This window comes from Patiria miniata, unplaced genomic scaffold (assembly GCF_015706575.1).
Source record: "Patiria miniata isolate m_02_andy unplaced genomic scaffold, ASM1570657v1 HiC_scaffold_3, whole genome shotgun sequence".
Classification (NCBI taxonomy): domain Eukaryota; kingdom Metazoa; phylum Echinodermata; class Asteroidea; order Valvatida; family Asterinidae; genus Patiria; species Patiria miniata.
The window spans coordinates 10649869-10670277 of NW_024037069.1; the positions used below are offsets into that span (position 1 = coordinate 10649869).

General features: G+C 40.4%; 2 protein-coding genes across 2 annotated transcripts in view; one reads left to right on the plus strand and one right to left on the minus strand.

The window, feature by feature from the left end:
* Window positions 1–4196: 4196 nt before the first annotated feature.
* Window positions 4197–20409, minus strand: part of LOC119737244 (protein artemis-like) — a 55452-nt gene continuing 39239 nt past the window's right edge. The window contains exons 15-16 of the mRNA XM_038211442.1: window positions 7131–7259; window positions 4197–6020 (exon numbers count right to left, since the gene is read on the minus strand). Coding sequence (XP_038067370.1) covers window positions 4690–6020; window positions 7131–7259 — 1460 coding nt within the window. The 3' untranslated portion in view covers window positions 4197–4689. The remainder of the gene's footprint in view (window positions 6021–7130; window positions 7260–20409) is intronic.
* Window positions 9910–19292, plus strand: LOC119737242 (insulin-like growth factor-binding protein complex acid labile subunit). The gene is made up of 2 exons (XM_038211440.1): window positions 9910–10150; window positions 16278–19292. Exon 2 carries the CDS (start codon window positions 16494–16496, stop codon window positions 18162–18164), a length of 1671 nt encoding a protein of 556 aa, XP_038067368.1. The 5' UTR covers window positions 9910–10150; window positions 16278–16493; the 3' UTR covers window positions 18165–19292.

Sequence of the window (20409 nt, forward strand, 5' to 3'; positions counted from 1 at the left end):
CAAGGAACACCCTAATTTTGTCCTGGAAAGTCATGGAAAAGGCGTGGCACTTCATTTTTAATGACCTCAACTTTAAACTTGATTCCCCAGAAGTTTTGCTTTGCAACAATTTATATTCCTTCTCCAGGAAAGCAACGACACACTCCTTGTGTGTTTTCAAGGATCATCAAACCCTATGTGAAGTAACAGTGGCAAGTCTCTGCCCTTAATCGAATAAAACCCTCCGATACTTCCGGATGAATTTTGGAAGATCTGGGAGCTGAGTTAGTGTTCATGTCCAATAATTATTTGAAGCTATTGGAAAATACTGCTCAGCACAACAAAAAGGTGTTCATGAGGATCCAAACACCAACTTGTTATGAGGTGTTCTGGCAAAATAACAGAACTAGGCAGAGGTCGAAATGGGGGTTTGCGGGTATTAAGAAAGAGAATAAAATTCCATCTTATGAATAGTTAATGCGGTACCTGCTGCTATGTACATCAGATTCGAACCAGCCAACCGATCCCGTTTGCTCGGTGGTCGAGTGGTAAGACATCTGCAAAAGAAAGCAGGAGGTCATGGGTTCGAGTCCCACCCGAGTGATTTTTTCCAACTTTCACTCGGGAGGTAACACACTTGAGTATACAGTGTTTATACGTCGGTGAAGGGCAAAACCTAATTTGAATAAAATTCTCCTTTACAATTATGTTTGTTGCACTTCAATCGGACATTTCATTGACAAGTTATGGCTGTTTAAAGTTTGCATTTATCGACATGTCAAAAATCTAAAATAATGAGAAAAAGGAATTTAATTAACAGTTTGACTGTTTTGTAGTCGTGAAAATGAAAGACTCTAATTGTTTTTCTTAACACTTTTATTCCATGGTTTTTATACTGTTTCTTTAAAATAATGTGTAGTAGACATATCAAAGACTACAAATATCAATAAATTTGAAGAAGAAAAAAAACCCTGTTATTTTCATTTTTCTCAACTATGACCCGTTTCCAGTTCCGTCTCATTTTGCCAGAATGCCTCACATATAGCTCACATGGCTTTGATGACACTCAAAGTTGGCGCTGTAGGAAATTGTGGGGAAATGGAGGATTGGAATATCAGCCACACGAAGTTGTAACCCCGATTGTCAAATGCCAAAGAATTTGTTTTCCATGAAACACGGTGTGCCCAGCACCCGGAAGAACCTCACATACTGAGCCAGCCAACATGCAGTTTTACACTTTGTCTGGTAACTTTTGTTAAATAGCAGGAAATAACATCAGATCAATCAGTCATGTTATGGGGATGAACATGAGGGTGGATTCAAAATCCCAAAACGCCCATTTGTGAACGCACATTTACCCAATAAAATGAGGCACAAGTCGCACACTACTAAATAATAGGCCAAATTTAGGCCAAGTAAAAAAAAACATGTTTCTCGTCCGGGTTTTTGAAGAAAAGGAGGAAGCGGGGCTTTTCATTTTTTATTTTTTATTTGTTTCAAGATGGCCGTCAATTAAAAATGTTCTGCAACCGTTGGCGTTTCCACTGTTCAAAGACACTTTTAAAATGAAAGATAAGTTGGACAAGAGAACTGAACATATTTACAGTGTCATTTAGACTTGTATTGGTCTACAATTTATTTTCCGATGAATTTGTGGACTTTTCGGTGTGTTTTTACTGCATTTTTCAAAAATAAAAAATAATAAAAAAATCCAGGCGGCTTCCAAAAAGGAAGCGGGCGGGGACGAGAAACATGTTTTTTTTAACTTTGCCTTAGGTGTCAACTACCGTAAACCGATATAATTGTAACAATTAGGAGCTACTTATTTTATCCTTACCGCATGTGAAATCTAACAAGTGAACATGTGTCCTTAAAGGTACAGTAGACCATGTGTCACTGGCGCAGTTTTTTCATTTGAAGCCACAAAAGTGCTCAAAATCTAAAGAAGGGTGTTAAACAACTAACCTGATGCGGTGTTAACTCTGTGAACACTGTATATTCAGCATTCGGGACGTGATTCTCATTCAGCCAATTGTTGCTACGTGATGTCACACGCTGAACCGATGGTTCTCGCTACGCACTTGCACCCATTCACGGATTTGCCCAATTACAAACCAATTGCCAACGGAAATTTCCAAAAATGCGTCACTTGACACATCTTTGGGAATGTGACCTGTTGTTTTCTTCAAAATGAAAGCATGCCAGAAGGAATAATTTCACAGGGAATTTTAAACCAAGTAGGCTTTGTCACAATAATTTAGTCAGTTACTGTGCACTTGGCCTTTAAGCCTCATTTCGTGGGATACGGCCACACTTGAAATTTGTGACCTTGAACACGGCACTGAAATTCTATTAAATAAAGGGTGTTTCATTTATTGCTCTTATATTATAAACGATTAAGCATGGATGACTTATAACCAAAAATGCCCGATTTTTTTTTCTCCAGAAGACTTCAGTTTTGCCTTGTCAAGTACAATATATCTTGTGAGGGAAGCTACAAGACAAAATGGACATTATGGACAAGGATACAACATTTTTGTCTTTATCAGCATTAAACAGAAATCCACTGGAGTTTATTTTGACAACTTGAAGAAATGAAGCCAAACAAACAATGCTTACCAGGAAGTACATATCTTTTTTTTAATCCAAATAAATATGTCATTAACGCAGTTGAAATCAATTTCTCAAAAGCAATTGCCATTGTGCTAGTGTACGAATGTCAGACCAGATAAAAGCTATTTGTTTAAAAATAGACTTAGTTTTTTATTTTAATACATAAATCCTCAATGCAGAAACACACTGCAAATTAAATCTACGTGAGTTTTCTTTTCTTTTTTCTGCACTAACAGGAAGTGTGAGAGGTTGAGACGTTGCCAAAAGCTATTGTTTTTAATACTGAAATAACATAAAAGAATATTTTTAATGAACAAATTTTTTTTCTACGTATTTTCAATTTTTTTTAAGCATTAAAATTCCAGTTTGATTATTAATAACATTTACCCCCAATCTCTTATTTATTTTTTTGGACAAAACATATGAATCAAATGTACAAATTTCCTTAGGTACAGTCGACTCTAGTTAGTACAAACTCTGTTAATACAAAATTCTGGTTATAACAAACATAAAGCCTTAGTCCCGACTGTGCATTTATGTGCACAATGAATGCGACTGATGTTCCTCTTAATACAAAATTCTGATATAACAAACAATTTGGCTAGGTCCGAACGAGTTTGTTATAAAGAGACTTGACTGTATTGTGATAGGTCATTTCCAGTTAAATGATGTCCAATGAAACGTTGAAAATGATTTCTATTTTACTCTGGCCAAATTTAGTCTTTGAAATATGGGACTGTATCCACCACTGATCCACCACTGTCAAAATATTAACTTGATGTAGAATTACTGAAAAAAATGAAATTCATAAAAATTCTAGACATTTTATTTTACTCGATCACAAACGCACACATTTTAACGAATGGTAGGCTGTAAAAGAACTTAAATATTGCACCAAATTCTAAAACCTGAGTGGATTTAAATAACAAAATTGCGAGAAATGGACATTACTTCAAATATGTTGGTTAAAAAAAAATGAACATGCTTGATACTCCATCATAATATATTTTAAATGAGAACCTCGTAAATTCCTAAATTCCAAAAAGCAACTGCATATTTTGAATCTATTTACAAATAAACACACTAAATTCGAATTCATGACATTTTTAAATAGATCATTATTACTCAATATTAAAATGAAGTGATATTATTTCTGGGCAGAAGTATCCCAAATGTATCTCTACACAAATATTCAGTAAAAATAAGAAATCCAAGTTATTTAAAATTCAATCACTGAAACCACAGATTGAGTATTCTTCCAACTTGTTTCAGACCAGCATTCCGGCGTTGCACTGGTCCAATATTAAAGAGTGACTCACATCAATCCAAATGCATCGATATTGTCTTGAGACAAGTGAAGAACTGATTTTTAATTTGGGCGATTCACAGTGCAGTGCGCCACCAAGACTTTGCCATGGAGAGTCCATTTTTCAAATTTACGGTCGACAAAATATGGCCCATTTGAATGAGTGTCAGTAGACAACTTGAGCTAATCAGTTATAGATCGGGGCAAAGCGTTCTGCCGCCTCACAAAAAAAACACCGAATTGATAAAAAGAAAAGGGCAAACAGATACTCGAATCATAGGCTTACAAATCTACTGACCGGAAAAACAAACAATTTCAAATGTCCTGCGCTGCAAATTTGTCGACCATCTCCCACAATGCACTGGGAAAAATGAACTCTCTGTGGCAAACTCTTGGTAGCGCACTGCATTGTGAATACATGACTTTAGAGTGAATCTATTTGAAGGTTTTTTCTCGGTATCACTCCTTATTGTTTCAAACATCAAACTTTCAATGTGCTAAATTCAAATATTTTTGATAATTTGGTTTGGCACGACTCTGGCATGTCAGACTCATAAGGGTGTCATTCCTTTACATTAAAGTTTACTGACCAGGATTTTGAAAAACACAAGTATAGGAAAGCGCGGCATTATGTCAGACAGTGGAAACATCTGTTCATTATCATGCGTATTTTCATTGGTTGCTATGTGTTGCTAGTCAGTACTCCAGACTCAAGATCCATTGAGTTTTAAGTAAAATAGGTCTGGGAACTAGACCAGGCAATGTAAGAAGCTCCCGGATGCCAGGCTCGGCTATTGGTCTAGTTGGATTGTCTTGTTGCATGACATCACTGGCATGGATTCGCCCTTTGCGATCATGACCCACACAGCCTCCAGCCGCTCTGGTCGGAGCCCCTTGCCCTCCGGCGTACAAGGGACGTCAAAATCCGAAGAGCTGCGTGAGACCACTGAGCCCTGCGAGCTCGGCAGGAAGGTGTCTTGAGATTGACTGGTGCCCTGTGACAGCTCCAAATGTGCCTCATCATCGGTACCCAGCGTGTCATCGGTTCCCAGTGGAACTACTGAGCCGGCCGACGAATTCTGGGAACTCAACACGACCGTTCCGTGCGATTTTGACTCAATTACGGTTCCATAGACAGCAGTGTGCGATATGTTTGTGTTTTTGTGTCGTTCAGTGTTGGCACTATCTTGTCCCATAGTTTCTCTTGATGAGCAAACTACAGGCTTTACTTGGGATTCTTGACTTCTCAAACCTACTGAGTCTGGCTTGAGCGTCTTGCAGTCATCTGAGCACACTTGCGCGACCTCCTTCTGCAGTTCCATTGCACCATTATCAACCAAGTCAAGTAAGGTGCCACTTCCATGCTTTTGTTGAGCATCTGTAAGATCTACCAATGTAATAGTCTCCATCTTATCTTCCTTATCACATGCTTCACTCGTCCTGTCATCAGACTGATCAGCTTTGCAACGACTTCCATCTAATTGTACTGAAATGCTTTGCTTTGTCCTCCTCATCAATTCCCCATCAGGAGCAGGTGTTTCTTGGCTGTTCTTGATGCTGTATTCGTCCGTTTTGTCCGACTCATCCTGGGAGCTGCCCAACTCGGTAATGCTGCCGTGCTTGGTCTCCATGCAATTAGCACTATCTGGGGGTCCAGCATCACCTCTTGGGTGCGTATCAGCGGGTTCAGTCTCAGTGAGTGAATGCTGTTGTCCTGAGGGAGGGGGCGTGGCTGTTTCTGACCCGCCCCCTTCCTTGGACTCCTTGTCAGTGTCCGCGTCGGGCAAGAACCTCAACCAGCTGTCAATCTCGGCACGTTTGGACTCCCGTTGCAATTGCTTCTCACTCCCTCCTTCTGACAAGCCAGCACCTTGCAATGACCCGACTGGATCGCTACGCAGGTTATGTGGCGTATAATCCCTAAGAGATTTGACAAATTCTCCCAGTCCATTGTCTAGATCCTTAGATCCTTCCTGACTGTCTTCCACAGGCTGGGATTGGTCTGGCGCTGAGTCATACAGGTCGAGTTCCCCACTGCTCAGATCGCTGTCGTCCATTGCTAAGTAACTCTCCTGGGTAGAGCCTTCGAGAAAGTCTCCCGACTCTGAGGACACATGTACATCTAGAAAGTAAAATAATAAAATTGAGTAAGTAAAAAAAGCCAAAAAAACACCTAACATATTCAAAAGATCAAAATTAAGTTGGACATTGGAACAAATTTGGAGTGTCCAGACATAAAAGACCAAATGTTGCAGTCATTTGAAATGACTATGGGCTCCATGCGCCAGCAAAAGTGGGCGCTTTTTTACCACTTTTGAGAGGCCTGTGGATGAGACACGCAGCGTGTGCATACTGTGCTGGTTCGCGCGCAAAGCATGCACGACTTCCTGAATATGTGCCAAAGCTATTAGTCACAGCGTCTTCAGGTGAGCGTCAGGCGTCATCCTCGCATGATTGCGTTCAAATTTCTCTTTTGGTGTCTCCCAGACTAATCCCATGCCAATCACAAGCAAATCACAATTAAGTCAATCACAAAAATTCTCAAATCAAACTACAAGCTATTCAATTACAATTTCAATTTGGGTTGACCTCTTGTACAACTCTGGAACAAGTTTCTGAAACAGGTGTCAAGTCTCAGTACAAATCAAATCACAAGTAACAGTCAAATTACAAGTCAATCACAAGTCAATCACAAGTTAATCACAAGTCAATCACAAGCCAAATTACAAGCCAATCACAAGTCAATCACAAGTCAATCACAAGTCAATCACAAGTCAATCACAAGTCCATCACAAGTCAATCACAAGTCAAATCACAAATCAAATCACAAGTCAATCACAAGTCAATCACAAGTCAATCACAAGTCAATCACTAGTCAATCACAAGTCATTCCACAAGTCAAACACAAGTCTATCACATGCCTATCACAAGTCCATTACAAGCAATCACAATCAATCTGAAGTCTCTAATCAAACTACAAGCTATTCAAGTACACTGTGAGAAAGACATTCACTGATCATATTCTGTCGCTTGTGACCTGAGTTGTGGTTTGACTTACAATTGACGTTTGATTGACTTGTGTATTAACTAATAATTGTCTTTTAACTGGTAAATAGCCTTGATTGCCGGAGGTCATTAGGGTCAGATCAAGCTGCAAGTGACCTTTGCACTTTTTTAAAGATGAGCAAGCTGCTAATTAAACTGTTATTATATCCGCTAAAAAGCATCTTACTTTCCCAAGCTTGTCCATCGCACAATTCTTTTCCTTGAGGGCTGCGCTCCTTACGTTTCTTGACTGGAGGCGGGGAGGAATTGAACATCTCTGCAAGCTCATCGTCATTCTCATCATTGGTGTGAGGTACTGAAGAATGGAAGAATGAGAAACAAAGAGTGGTTTTTATTTTGTTTTCAAGGAATTCATACCAGCTAAGAACACTTGAGGCTCATTTTCAAGACCACATTTCCCTTGTCTCCGTCTTGCAGGGATGTAGTGTAGTCCATTATAAGTCCAGTCACAAGTAAATCACAAGTTCTTTCACAAGTCCAGTCACAAGAAACAACGGATGAGCAATAAACAAGGAATGCCTTTGTCAAAGCTCATTTGAATAGCCTGCGAGTTGAATTGGGACTGGAGGACTTGTGACGGATTTGTGATGGACTTGCAGGGACTTGTGATAGACTCGGCTTACATCCCTGCTGGCTTAGTCTGGGCATCAGGGTGACCATTTTAGCCGAATTTCGGCTAAATTTGCAGAATTTTTCGTAAAAAACGAGTTTGACAGAAAATTTGAAAGAACGTTTTTTTTTGGCAGATTTCTGGCAGAATTCTACAAAAAAATGGTTATTTAACAGAAAACCATAGCAAATTTGAAAAAAAATGGTACATTTGTTAAAAAAGCTTCAATCTATTCAAGCAAACCCTTGCATAATGGGACAGGTTGGCTGGTCTAGCTGCTGAGGTTCACTGGGAACCGGATCTTCATCGTGAAGCAACCACATTTTGCCTGACATTTACGCAACTTCATGACATCTTTATGTGACTATAGATTGTTTATAATGTAATATGAACCCTAATTAAGGCAATACCACAACATCTGCATGTGATTTTAAGTGTTTATAGTCTATTTCGAGTGATTCTGGGGAATTTGGCAGATTTTTTATTCATCTGACAGATTTTTGAAGTGCATTTAGCAGAATTGGGGCATGACCTTACGGTCACCCTGCTGGGCATCTTCAGGTCTTGATCAATCCTTGGGCTCGGACTTAAGTGGATTCATAGTTTTGGTGAGACCTGAAAGCACATTTACATGTAGATTGATTAAAAGGCCCAAAATGTAACAGAAGTCTGGGCTCCGTGCACAAGTACCCCCTCAACGGTAAGGAAGGGAGAGTTGGGGGAGACCACTGGGAGAAACATTCCAACGCATTGCCGATGAAGCCTGATGCTCACGCGAAGATGCTTTGTCGTTGTGTGCATTTAGAATAAAATTAGTCATATGAACAAGTACGCAGTGTGTCCCGTCCATGGGGCTCTCAAAAGTAATATGCGCCCTCTCTTGTTTGCACATGGAGTCCATATCTGCTCAACCCCCCCCCCCTAAAAAAAAATTAATTAAATAAGAATCTCAAACTTGGCGTTGCTGAACATCAGCAAACTACATCCAGAAAAGATAAGTCCAAAAAGAAATGTTGACTGAAATTGCTCGGTTCACAGATTGTTGCCATCCACCATGGAAAAAAATGACACTAAAAGTTTGGACAGAACTGATTGTGAAACAATCTGAAATTGTCACAAATAGGTTTTCAGCCAGGCCTGTTGACTATGTGGTTGACTGAAGCTCAGACATTATTGTATTCTTTACAGGAGTGGTGCAAAGAAAATCTGCATAGCCTGCAGACTACAGTCACAATTATTTCTATGTCAGCTGTTTCTGAAGAAAAGTCACAAAGAATTTCCAACAATGCAACAAAACTTCTATCCAAATCTGCAATATCTCTGTAAATGTGAAAATATAAAGCACTCAGCTTATTAATCGAATATCGAGTAAAGAAAATGCAAAGTTTTCATGTTCAGTAAAAAATAAAATATATTTCTGCAACCTTGCACTATCAATTGACCCTCCTGGGATTCCCTGCTGAGCCCTTGCCAACTTCCCCTCCCGACCACAATGGCCTCAACCAATTATCCTTCAACTTGGTCTGTGAGGCCTTTTCAAAAGCAACTTGGTCTTTTGTAGTCTTTCGCAACAGTCTGTCAAGATCATTACGCCAAGTACCAATATAAATTAGTTTCTTGTCCCCACCTACTTCCTTTTTTTCCTGCCCGCCTCCCTTTTCCCTTTTTTTTTTTTAATCATACATTTCCAATATTTTGTGTCTTTTTATTTTTGTTTCCAGCAAAATTGTCCCTGTATGCAAGTTCAAAATCTTGTAGAAAGGGTGAAAGCTCTTTTGGACATGAACGTATCAGCAAACGAGTCAAGTACATGGAAAAATCAATCTGCCATGTTGGAAAAACCACCATCTTTGGGGGGGGGGGGGGGGGGGGGCCCTCCTCCTCTTTTTCACAAAAGTTTGGACAAACAACAAATTTTTGTTTCACTTGGCCTTAACAAAACAGCTTCAACAGCGTCCACCTCTGCTGACTGAGAAAACAAAAAATCGTGAATAAACTACATTTTCAAGGACGAGCTCTTTAAAAAATACAAAAGAAAACATGCGGACAAAGTCCCCAACAAATTTAACAAAAATGAAAATGCCTGTGCCTGTTTTTTTCTTCTGCAAAACCAAACAGACTGACGTCTGCTATTTTTTTCTCAAAAGCATGTGACTGCAAACATCTCTGTTGTTGATAAAATACTTTCCTCTAGGCAAACCAACGGACAAACAAACAAACAAATACCCTGGGAAGATCAATGAATGAGCGACAAGTACAATATTGTTCTGCAACACTAACCCCTCAGCAATATTGGAATATTCCATAACCCTGGCTCCCGATTAACCTGTGTGTAGTCAGACCATTGAAAAAATACACACACACACATAGGCGACCAGAGCAGCTGTCATTATAATAAAAAATATATTAATTGTGTATATACAGCGGGAAAGTCACCTTTGCCTACTGCAGGGGGCTGGGGCATCCATGAAACACGATTGAGTGAATTTAGGATGGAAAATATCCTGGACGTCTATCTGGAGTCCACGAGCCGATGAATACAGACATCAATAAACCAACAGGATGGTAGTTATACGGTAAGACTAGCATTTCTTTATCCACGGTTGGCAGCCTACATGTACATTCACATACTGTGGTGACAGTACTAAGTACTGTACATGTAGTTGAGCTTTCATCATAAAACACGTTTATGAACAAACATTATGGTATGTAGACATATATACATGTACCATGGTGGCAGCAGTAACAGTGTCTAGGCCCGCGGTAGGCTGTTGCAGGTTTGGGGTAAGCCACTGCATGTCTGTGCCAATTCCTGACCCATTCGAGAAGCTTTTTGGGGTTGGGGGAGGGGGTCATCTGTCCACACTATCAAGAGGATGAGAGAGACAGGTTGTTTACTTTGATTTCCAAGGGCTCATGCTCCTTGTAATTTTGAATGCATGGTATGTGGCATACATCATTTTACATGCAGTACCTGACAACAGCTCTTGAATATGCAAGGCCATGGAGCTATTTGTTGGGGTTCTCAGACCTTTGTGGTTTATCGGTTTCTGCCAAAATGAAATTAGCATTGCAAAGGGTACTTGCTTGGCTGGTACTTTGACAACTCAAATTCCAATTCATTATCGGCACTTGGTACTTGGTCTTTGGTAGAAAATGCTCCTAAATTCACAGCTAGGGAGATTTACACGGAGGCCTACAGGGGAGGGAATCTAGTTATATTTTGAATGGTTATCGCATTGTTCTTGCTAGCTGTTACTAAAAGCATCTGGCGAGGACGAATCAATAACAGTCTGATGAAGATCGGTCCATTCCTGAATATGGTTCTCGGAAAGAACCAAGTGTTCAAGTGTTGACGTTGAGATGTATGGGTTCTCTCAAATTGTTTGTTGTTGCCTATCCTTGACCCCCTAGTTTTTGGCTTCAGGATGCGACTAGAATCTATTGTGATGATGTCAAGGGTGATTTTGAACAGGGTTATAATCTGGTGGTTATCAGGCCTCAGTATTTAATTCTTTAATTTTTTTTTCATTTGATTCAAATGAAGCACAAAGACAAACAAGTGGCCTGCACATATTTCTTTTTAGAAAAAAAATTAAATAAAGATCAAGATAAAGTTTTTCTGCACAATTGATCAGTGCTACGAAGCAAACTGTTTTTCTTGAATATTAATTTTTTTTATCTATATTATACAGTGGATGACATCTGAAGATGGCATCAATGTTTTACTTGCATTGACTATGAAAATTTGCAGATCATTAACTACTTCGCGTAGGGATTATTTTCGCAGAAATTTGCTTTTCGCGAAAGGCAAAATTTTCCAGCCAACTTCTGATATACAGCCAAACGCCACTTCGCAAGAGTCATTTCAACAGCATTTGTACGATATTTCTTGCCGAAACCGTGTATGTTTCAATACTCCAAGGTGTGCACTGAAGCGTAAATTGTCGAACAATAGGCTGTGCACAACGGCCAATTCAAGATCAACACACAGTCTGCCTCCACAGACTTCACAGACTTTGTGTGTGTGTACAAAAGGAACGAAAGATTAGCGTGTTAGACGTCACCCGGAGGCGAGTCGAGACAATCTTGACGTTTCAACCCCTCATGCAGCCGCCCCTGTGTATAAAAACAGCCAGTGCGTGTTATCACGTCCTCCGACGCGACCTGGTTAAATATGGGTCCTACAAACAATCTTACAATATCGATACCAAAATGACTTTGAATAGGACACAGAGATACATTGAATGATGCCATTAAAAATCATTTGCATGGGCCCTTTAAAATGTAATTGTAAAGCCATTCATCTGTGAAGTGTGACTAGACAGTTCACATACATTACTAACATTATTTATGAAACCTGTGTGCTGTGAGGCATACAACGGTATGATTGATACAGTTTGCAATTGTATACAAGCACAGCAATGTTGCAATTCACTGTCGCATTTTTTTTTTAACAGACAAGAAAGCTTGCTCATTAAACAATGTCTGAAATTCCAACAGTTGTCAAAATTCCTGACAATTCCTGCGCGAATGGAAAATAATGGGGAGTGTCAAGGACAATGAAATTTCAGAAAATTCAGAGTTCTTAGTCTCATTACATTTACATAGTACCGGAGAACTTATTCATTAGAAAACCATGATTTAAAGGGAAGATATAACATTTGCAAACATCAAAAAATGAAATGATCAAATTATCATGAAATACCTTACTGAATTGTTAGGGAATGACAGTCTAAAGCATCCTGTAAAATTGTGGCTCCTGGTGTGCTGACATTTGCAAGAAAAACTGCATTTTTCCAAGGCTGGTCAGCCGACCAGCGTTGGAGAAAATTGGCTTTTTTTCAAAAACTGCTCCTAATTTTTCATATTTAGTTATTCCGCATTTTCTTTGAAATTGATTACGCATCTGTGAAGGGGTACAAGCCTGCTAGACTGATTCTTTGACCTTACAATTCCCCAAAGTCTTTACATTTCTCTGTTTCATCTTAAGTGGGGTCAGGGAACCACAGTACAAGAACATGACTGGTTTTCTTGTTTTTTTCCAGCATATACAAGCCCAAAATGTGAAACAAGTCAGTTTAACAGTATTTGCTATAACATACTACTCCTCCAAATCAAAGAAAAAGCAAATATTGTACATTCCCTTTAACCTAAACCAACCCAACCCTTCCAAATCCAACTGCCTGTTTGGTTAGAATCTGTTGGAGTGAGGACTGCACTAGTAAACTAATTATGCTTTACATGGAGTCAGGCATACCACCATAATCAGAGTCCAACAGTTTGGGTGTTGGGTTTACCATATGGTGTTCGTTTTTGCAAGAGGAAGGAAGGATCCTAGTAAAACACTCAAGGGGGTTTCATGTGAGGCCTCAGACAAGTGTCTGAGAACGTAGATCACAAAGTCTTGTTGGATTCGTGATGAAAATCTGACCTTGGTAAAGCTGATATAAGGGTCAATGTGAGGATGTACATGTATCCTGTTCACACACATGGGTTTATCATTATTGAAATCTAATGTCAAGGGTAGGGCACTTTTACTTTGTTAATGCTCATAACAGCAGGTATTCACTTACGTGGAAGCTGTCTTTTGAAGGGTAAAAAAAAATGTACGGAGTATGCCAAAAAAGTGCAACATTCAGAAAACAAATAATTTGAACTGTTTAATATTTTTTCTTTAATGACATCATATAACACATTAAAGCCTGACTATTTCTCAATCCACTCCTTTTACCCCATTCCATTTGGGTCCCTAGATCCAGCAATACAATCAATTAAGTGAAAGGGTGTACATTTACTTGGGCCACTCTCACCTGGACATACTGAATCTGGGTTAAGCATTGAATAGGCATTGAATAGGCATTGAAATTTATGACATCACAGGTGAGAGTGGCCCAAGTCAAATGTACACCCTTTCACTTAATTGATTGTATTTCTGGATCTAGGGACACAAATGGAATGGGGTAAAAAAAAGAGTGGATTGAGAAATAGTCAGGCTTTAATAAGGGAATAAATGTGAGCTCGAGAGGTTTTTATCACTCTGTTTAATACCGCTTAGAGTCTGGGTGCTGATAATTACCCGAGTCAAAAAATCCCGATTTTGTTCAACAAGTTCACTTCATGCTTTTTGAAACATCCCTCTAGCAAAATAATGGAGTGTTCAGCTGGCGAGTAAGATGTAAACAACCCTTTTATGGAGATTGACGCGCGCGTAGCATGTTCTGCGCGATGTCACGCAGAACGCACCTGGGGCGTTGCGTTTTGAATTTAGAACTATAAAATTCTGACTCGCATGTAGTGTTGCGCATGCCTACGTGAGGATTGTGAACGTTCAACCAATGAAACGGTAAGAGGCACTGGATTTTTAGGAGTCCACATTTTATTGTGACACTGGAAAAGTGTTTAAGACCAGCTAGCCATGTCTTTATCATCCGTTTAAGACCGGCCACGTGACGGGCTCTCGACCAATAGGAATAGCTAAACTGTCTGAGGTATTTATGAATGTAATATATAATTTCATCGAAGAAAAAAAACATTTAACAGTTTTAATTATTTGTTTTCTGAATGTTGCACTTTTTTTGGCACACTCTGTCTTGGTCTCTTATTGTGGCAAAACGACTTTGGTTTGGTTTAAGAAAAAAAAAGACAGTTGTAAAACTTTGGGGAGTCAGGTTGGCGTAGTGGTATTTTCCTTGCCTTTCACCGCTGTGTCCCGGGTTCGATTCCTGCCTGGGCCAATGTGTGGATTGGGTTTTTAGTCCCTACTTGATTCCGTGGGTTTCCCCGCAGAATATTCCTCTGGGGTTTTCCTCCCACATCTAAAACTGTAATTTCTTCACGTTGTCTTCTCTTTACTGGGACCCATGGGAGATCAGTGGTTTCCACTAAATGGGCTACCCAGTTAAAATAAGAATTAAATAAATAACTAAAGTTTGCTTAAACTAATGCTCAAACCTGCTGACCAGAAACAAGTACATTTATACCAAAATCCAAACCAAACCAAACCAAACCAAAACAAAACAAAAAAGTTTTAGACTGTGATAACTTTGTTACTACTTAAAGAAAGAATTTTCATGATGTCATCTGCACATTTGGCTCACTGGCATGGGCTGAATGCCACTCATAATGTGACGTTGTGAAATTCCGCCTATTGCTACGAGAATCAATTTAATGGAGGGGGCAAACCTACATGTACTTATGAAATCAGGGCACAAAACCAAAACAGGGGCCTACATGGAATGCCATGAGATGGGCACAAAGTATCACTTTCCTCGCCTTCCACCTCTGTGACCCGGGTTCGAATCCCGCCTGGGCCAATATGTGGATAGGGTTTTCAGTCCCTGCCTGAGTCCGTGGGTTTTCCCCTAGAATATCATTCTGGGGTTTTCCTCCCACCACTAAAACTGCAATTTCCTTTCACTCTTCTACCCAGGGACCCCACTGGAAATAAGGCGAAAGACTTTCGCAGGCATGAGAATGAATTTCGATGAAAAAAAACCCCCAGAAAACAAGATGTGAAATCAGGCAAAAAAGACTTAAAAAAAGCTCAAAATTATTTTTAAAATGCGGAAATTTGTGCAAAACAAACACAAATTTCTGTTTGAACAGGAACATTCTCATATCCCAACCAATTGCCGAATAATCACAAACAAACAAACAAACATGCTTTTCTTTTGCATTTTGTTGACTTGCTGTCCCAGCCCTTGCTTTTAACTGGATTTCGACATGTTGAGGGATATAAAAGAAGAAAAAAACACAAATTGCAATTTCCCCTTTGTTAAATGCTTAACTTCAGGACAATGCACCTGGCAGGATATTCTACTTCCACTTAACCTCACAATTATTACTTTAAACAGGACACAGAATCTCATGTGCCAGGAAGCATGTACTAAAAAAAAATTGGCAAAGAAAAACACTGATATATTTGATAACACACATTTTAGATGTGCAAAGGGAAGGGTGGCCTTTCAATCTTTATCAGTCTTGCTTGTGTTGGGACCACTGCCTGCAGTATCCTGAAGTGACTTTGATTACAGAAGAAGTGTGTCAATGATTTACTTTACATTTGAGGATACACTAGACAACCCCTTTAAAGGTAGGGTGGACTATTTGTCGTTGTTGCATTATCTTTGTTTGAGGCAACAACAGTGACTCAATATCTAAAGAACCGTAGAACGGTGTGTAACAACTAACCCGATGAAGCGTTAGTTCTGTGAATGCTGTACATTTCGGGAAAATTTAATATTCTGGATCTTGATTTGAATTTAAAAGTTGCTGAGTCATGGCACAATCCCGAAATCAGCATTTCGGACATGATTCTCATTCAGCCGATTGCTGCTACGTGATGTCACACACTGAACCGACGTTTCTCGCAAAAAAAGCGTGTAAGTTGTGTAAACGCATGTGCGTCATGTCAACGCATTTGCGCCCATTCACGGATTCGCCCAATTACAATCCAACTACCAACTCCCAACGGAAATTTCCAATAATGTGTCACTTGACACATCTTTGGGAGTGACCTTCTTTTATTGTTTTCTTCAAAATGACAGCATGCCAGAAAGAATAACTTCACAGGGAGTTTAGTATCATTACATTTTTAAAGCAAGTAAGCTTTTTAACAGTAATTTGGTTGGTTACTTTTTGGATAGATGCAAATGGTGTACTCTACCTTTAAAACTTGCTTATTCTTCTTATTTTTCCCAGAAGCTGAAAGCACTTGGCTGGACCCAACCCCAGACTGAGCCGACTCACAACAGGCAATCAGGTGCTTCATAGTGGACTAATTGGCCCCCCTATTTTTGGCAAGGATACCAACAGGGATTCACAGTTGTCCCAGTATACACTGAAATTCCACCGATTATGCAAATCACAAGTCTAACGCCCGGCAGTAACTAAGTTTGCTCATGCGACAGCCTAGAGATGGGTGAAGCAGTGGATGGATCGCAACAGGACCTGGAGATGTACAGTGCAGTCAGAGCAGGCAAATGGACATTAATTCTCAGAGTGCTGTTACTAGTGTGGCTGTTGATAGGGTGTGAGACGCAAGGCAGCCAGGCTTGCCCAGAGCTCTGCGAATGCCAGGACCTGACGGTGACCTGCCCCGATGCGACGGAGATTCCCACAGACATTCCTCCGGAGACTACCGTACTAATGTTTCCCCATCATCGCTTCACAAACCTGCCCAGCTACACCTTCGTCCCCCACGATCTGCTCAATCTCAGGGAGCTGCATATCCGCCAGGGCAACTTGGAGGTCATCGACGAAAATGCCTTTCATGGGCTTCCTGAATTGATCAAGCTGCATCTAGACTACAACAACATCCAGGACATTGACGCCAATGCCTTCGATGGTTTGAGCAAGGTGGATTACCTGTATCTGTATTATAATAAGCTGCAGCAGATCCACCCCAGACAGTTTGCGGGCCTTCCCAGGCTGAGGTGGCTGTCACTGAGTTTCAACGCCCTGACAGACATCCCGGCTAATTCCTTCCAGGGTCTGGAGCGTCTCCTAACCCTGTACATCCGTTACAATCACCTCTCAGAGCTCAGGGACTACCAGTCCTTCAGCGGACTGCATCAGCTGCAGCTACTGAGCTTGGAGAACAACCATGCTCTGAGAACCATCGGGGATGAGACTTTCAGTCAGCTGTACTCGCTGACGGACCTAGAGCTGGGAGGCAATCAACTGACATCAGACAGCTTCACCGAGGCAACCTTCTCTGGACTTCACAAGCTTCGCACCTTGAATTTTCACGATAACCCCCTGGGTTTTATACCAGCTCTATCCTTCAGCGCCATCCCACAGCTGGAGACCCTCTACCTCACAAGCTGCCAACTCAGGTCTGTCCAACACGAAGACTTCCAATATGCCCCAGACTTGAGAAAGCTGTATCTGGACAACAACGTGGCGCTGAAGGAAATCCCAGTCCATGCGTTAAGCACACTGCCCCAACTTGAGGTTTTCCACTTCTCCCAGAACTCCCTCACTGACATCCCCGAGTACTCCTTCAAGAATGTAACCAGCTTGAAGGAGATGTTCATCACAGACTCCAAACTGAGCAGCATTGACGAGAACGGCCTTGACGGCCTTGGAAACCTAGTTGAGCTGGACTTGTCAAACAACGAACTCACGACTCTCGCTGAAACGACCCTGGATTCAATACGCTACAGCAGCGGTCTAAAAATAGACCTTGGGGACAACCCCTGGGCCTGCGACTGTCACATGCGTGACTTCCTTCAATGGGTGGATGAGCGTTTCACTCCGAGACAAATCCAGCAGATATTCAACATTACGGAACACCAGCCCAAGTGTCTCAGCCCCCCACAGTACGCTGGCTCCAGCATCTTCGAAATCCCCACCCATGACCTGAACTGTAAGGCTCCACCTCCCAAGGACATCAGCCACGAGATAAACCAGCGTCGGGTCACCATCGGTAGCTGCGTCAGTCTGGCCATCGTTGTGATACTGTGCACTGTGGGAGGGATCCTGTTCTATCGAAGGAGACAACGAAAGCTACGAGAGATGCTTCGCCGATACGGGTCCAGGGACAATGTCAGTTCATTTCCACTAGATGATAATGTATCCATCTGATCAAAATCCTCTTAAATTCTACATGATAAAAAATATCTGGAGTGGTTTTTTTTTTATGGAGATATTTACAAAATGCAGCACCTCTGGATGCACATGTACTTGTTGTACATTTGTCAGTGAATGTTTTCAATATTTTTGAGAGTACCATTAATAGAAAAACATTCTTTCAAACATTATTTTGAAAAGGATAAGGCTGGTCATCACAGCCTGAACCTGCCTCAAAATAGCTTTCTAAACAGACCTTTTGTCTACACCTGAGAAAATGCAAAATTGAAGGTTATGCCTTGTCTACGATGTTACAAGGACAAAACAAGTTCAAGGTTTCCAGTGGTAGAAATAAATCGGCATACTGCACGCTTTCATTAAAAGTACCCGGATGACTGCAATATTATGTCAGTAAAAGTACCCGGAAATTACTTTTGATACTGTCCTCATCTGGGCATTTTTTTACAACTTTCGCTGGTTCCCGCACATTCAAGGGCATAGAAACTCACAGTTGTCAACCAGTCAACAGTGCGTAACGCGCGGTACCATCGCACGCGGATGCAGCACGCAGCAGGGTATACGCCCACTTTTGTCGACAACCGCAATGACAGTTTTGAGCGGCGCGAAATTTGCTTCCTTAAGCAAAGAATATTCTAAGAAATTTTAGAAATAACAACAGTATCCTGAAATTTCTTTGTTACGGATCAAGTCAGCTTGATATAAGTAATAAAATAATATTGGCTGGCTCTTTTTCTGGTGATGCAACAATATATTGCACTAGATATAACAATAAAGCTCGCGCCATATATTCATAAATCTACCCTCAAAACAGCCATATAATATTATATCAATATTCCATGCACTTAGGTTTAGGTGTTATTGTTTCACCTTTACTCAAGGTGAGAAACAAAGCATGACCTAGATTGATAAAAGTGTTTCTTAAACAATTTCACCTGGGCTGCAATGATAAACCGTACATGCACTTGTTGAAGTTTATTTTTTGCATCTGCATTGATTTAATTCAGGCAATTAATTTATACTGAACAATAATGTATTTATCGCCAAGCCAGTGTTACAGGGAATATACAACATTTGCAGACATCAAAAAACAAAACTACCAAATCATTATGAAATACTTTACTGGACTGTTAGTGAATGACAGTCTAAAGCATCCTGTAAAATCATGGCACCTGGTATGCTGATATTTTCAAGAAAAGGTGTATTTTTTTAAATCAATTTCCAAAGCTTGTCGGCCGACCAAATACTGCCCCCAATTTACCATATTTAGTTAGTCCGCATTTTGTTCCCAATCGATTGGTTCCCTGACCTTATAATTCCCTGACATCCTTAAGTTGCTTCATTTCATCTTAAGTGAGGTCAGGGAACCATACTACAAGAAAATGTTTCTTTTTGGGGGGGGGGGATCCAGCATCTACGAGCACAAAACTTCAAACAAGTCAGTGCAACAATATTTGCTGTCAAATACTAACTCCCAAATCCATCCATTTCTGATGATTTCAGCAAAAGCAAATGTTGTATATTCCCTTTAAAACTTGAGTTGTACATGTATGTATATAGATATGTTTCATGCAATGCAAAAATATGAAGTGTAAAAGATGTATTCTGCAATCTATTTAGTGATGTGAATCATGCTAAACAGTTCTGCATGAAGTTGAACACGGGCCTTTCTATAAATTTAGGGTTGTGTGACATTTTCCTGTCCCTGACACCTAAGAACTATGTGATTTGTCATTCACGCGTCATTAAAGATATAGTCCATCATTTGTAATTTGTGCATTTTGTTTGTTTGAAGCAACAAAAGTGCTCAAAATCTAAAGAAGGGTGCTGAACAACTAACCTAATTAAGTTTCAGCTCAGCTTCAGCAGTATATTTGGAGAAAAACAACATTCTAGGATCTCGATTTCAAATCAAAAGTTGCTGAATCATGTTTTGAATTGGGCCTGAATTCAGCGTCCGAGACACGTTCTCACTGAGCCAATTGCAGCTACGCGATGTCGCGCAGGGATCCGACGAATTAAAGTAACTGCGCGCGTGTGCGTTGTGTCAACGCTTGCGCGCGCTTCGCCGAATAAAAAACAACAACTACCAACGGAAATTTCCAACGGTGCTTCTTAAGACGCACCATTGGAAACGCTTTCTTTTGTTGATTTCTTCAAAATGACAGCTTGCCAGAAAGAATAATTTCACAGGGAGTTTAGTCCCCTTACTATCTTTCAACCAAGTATGTTTTTCAACAAT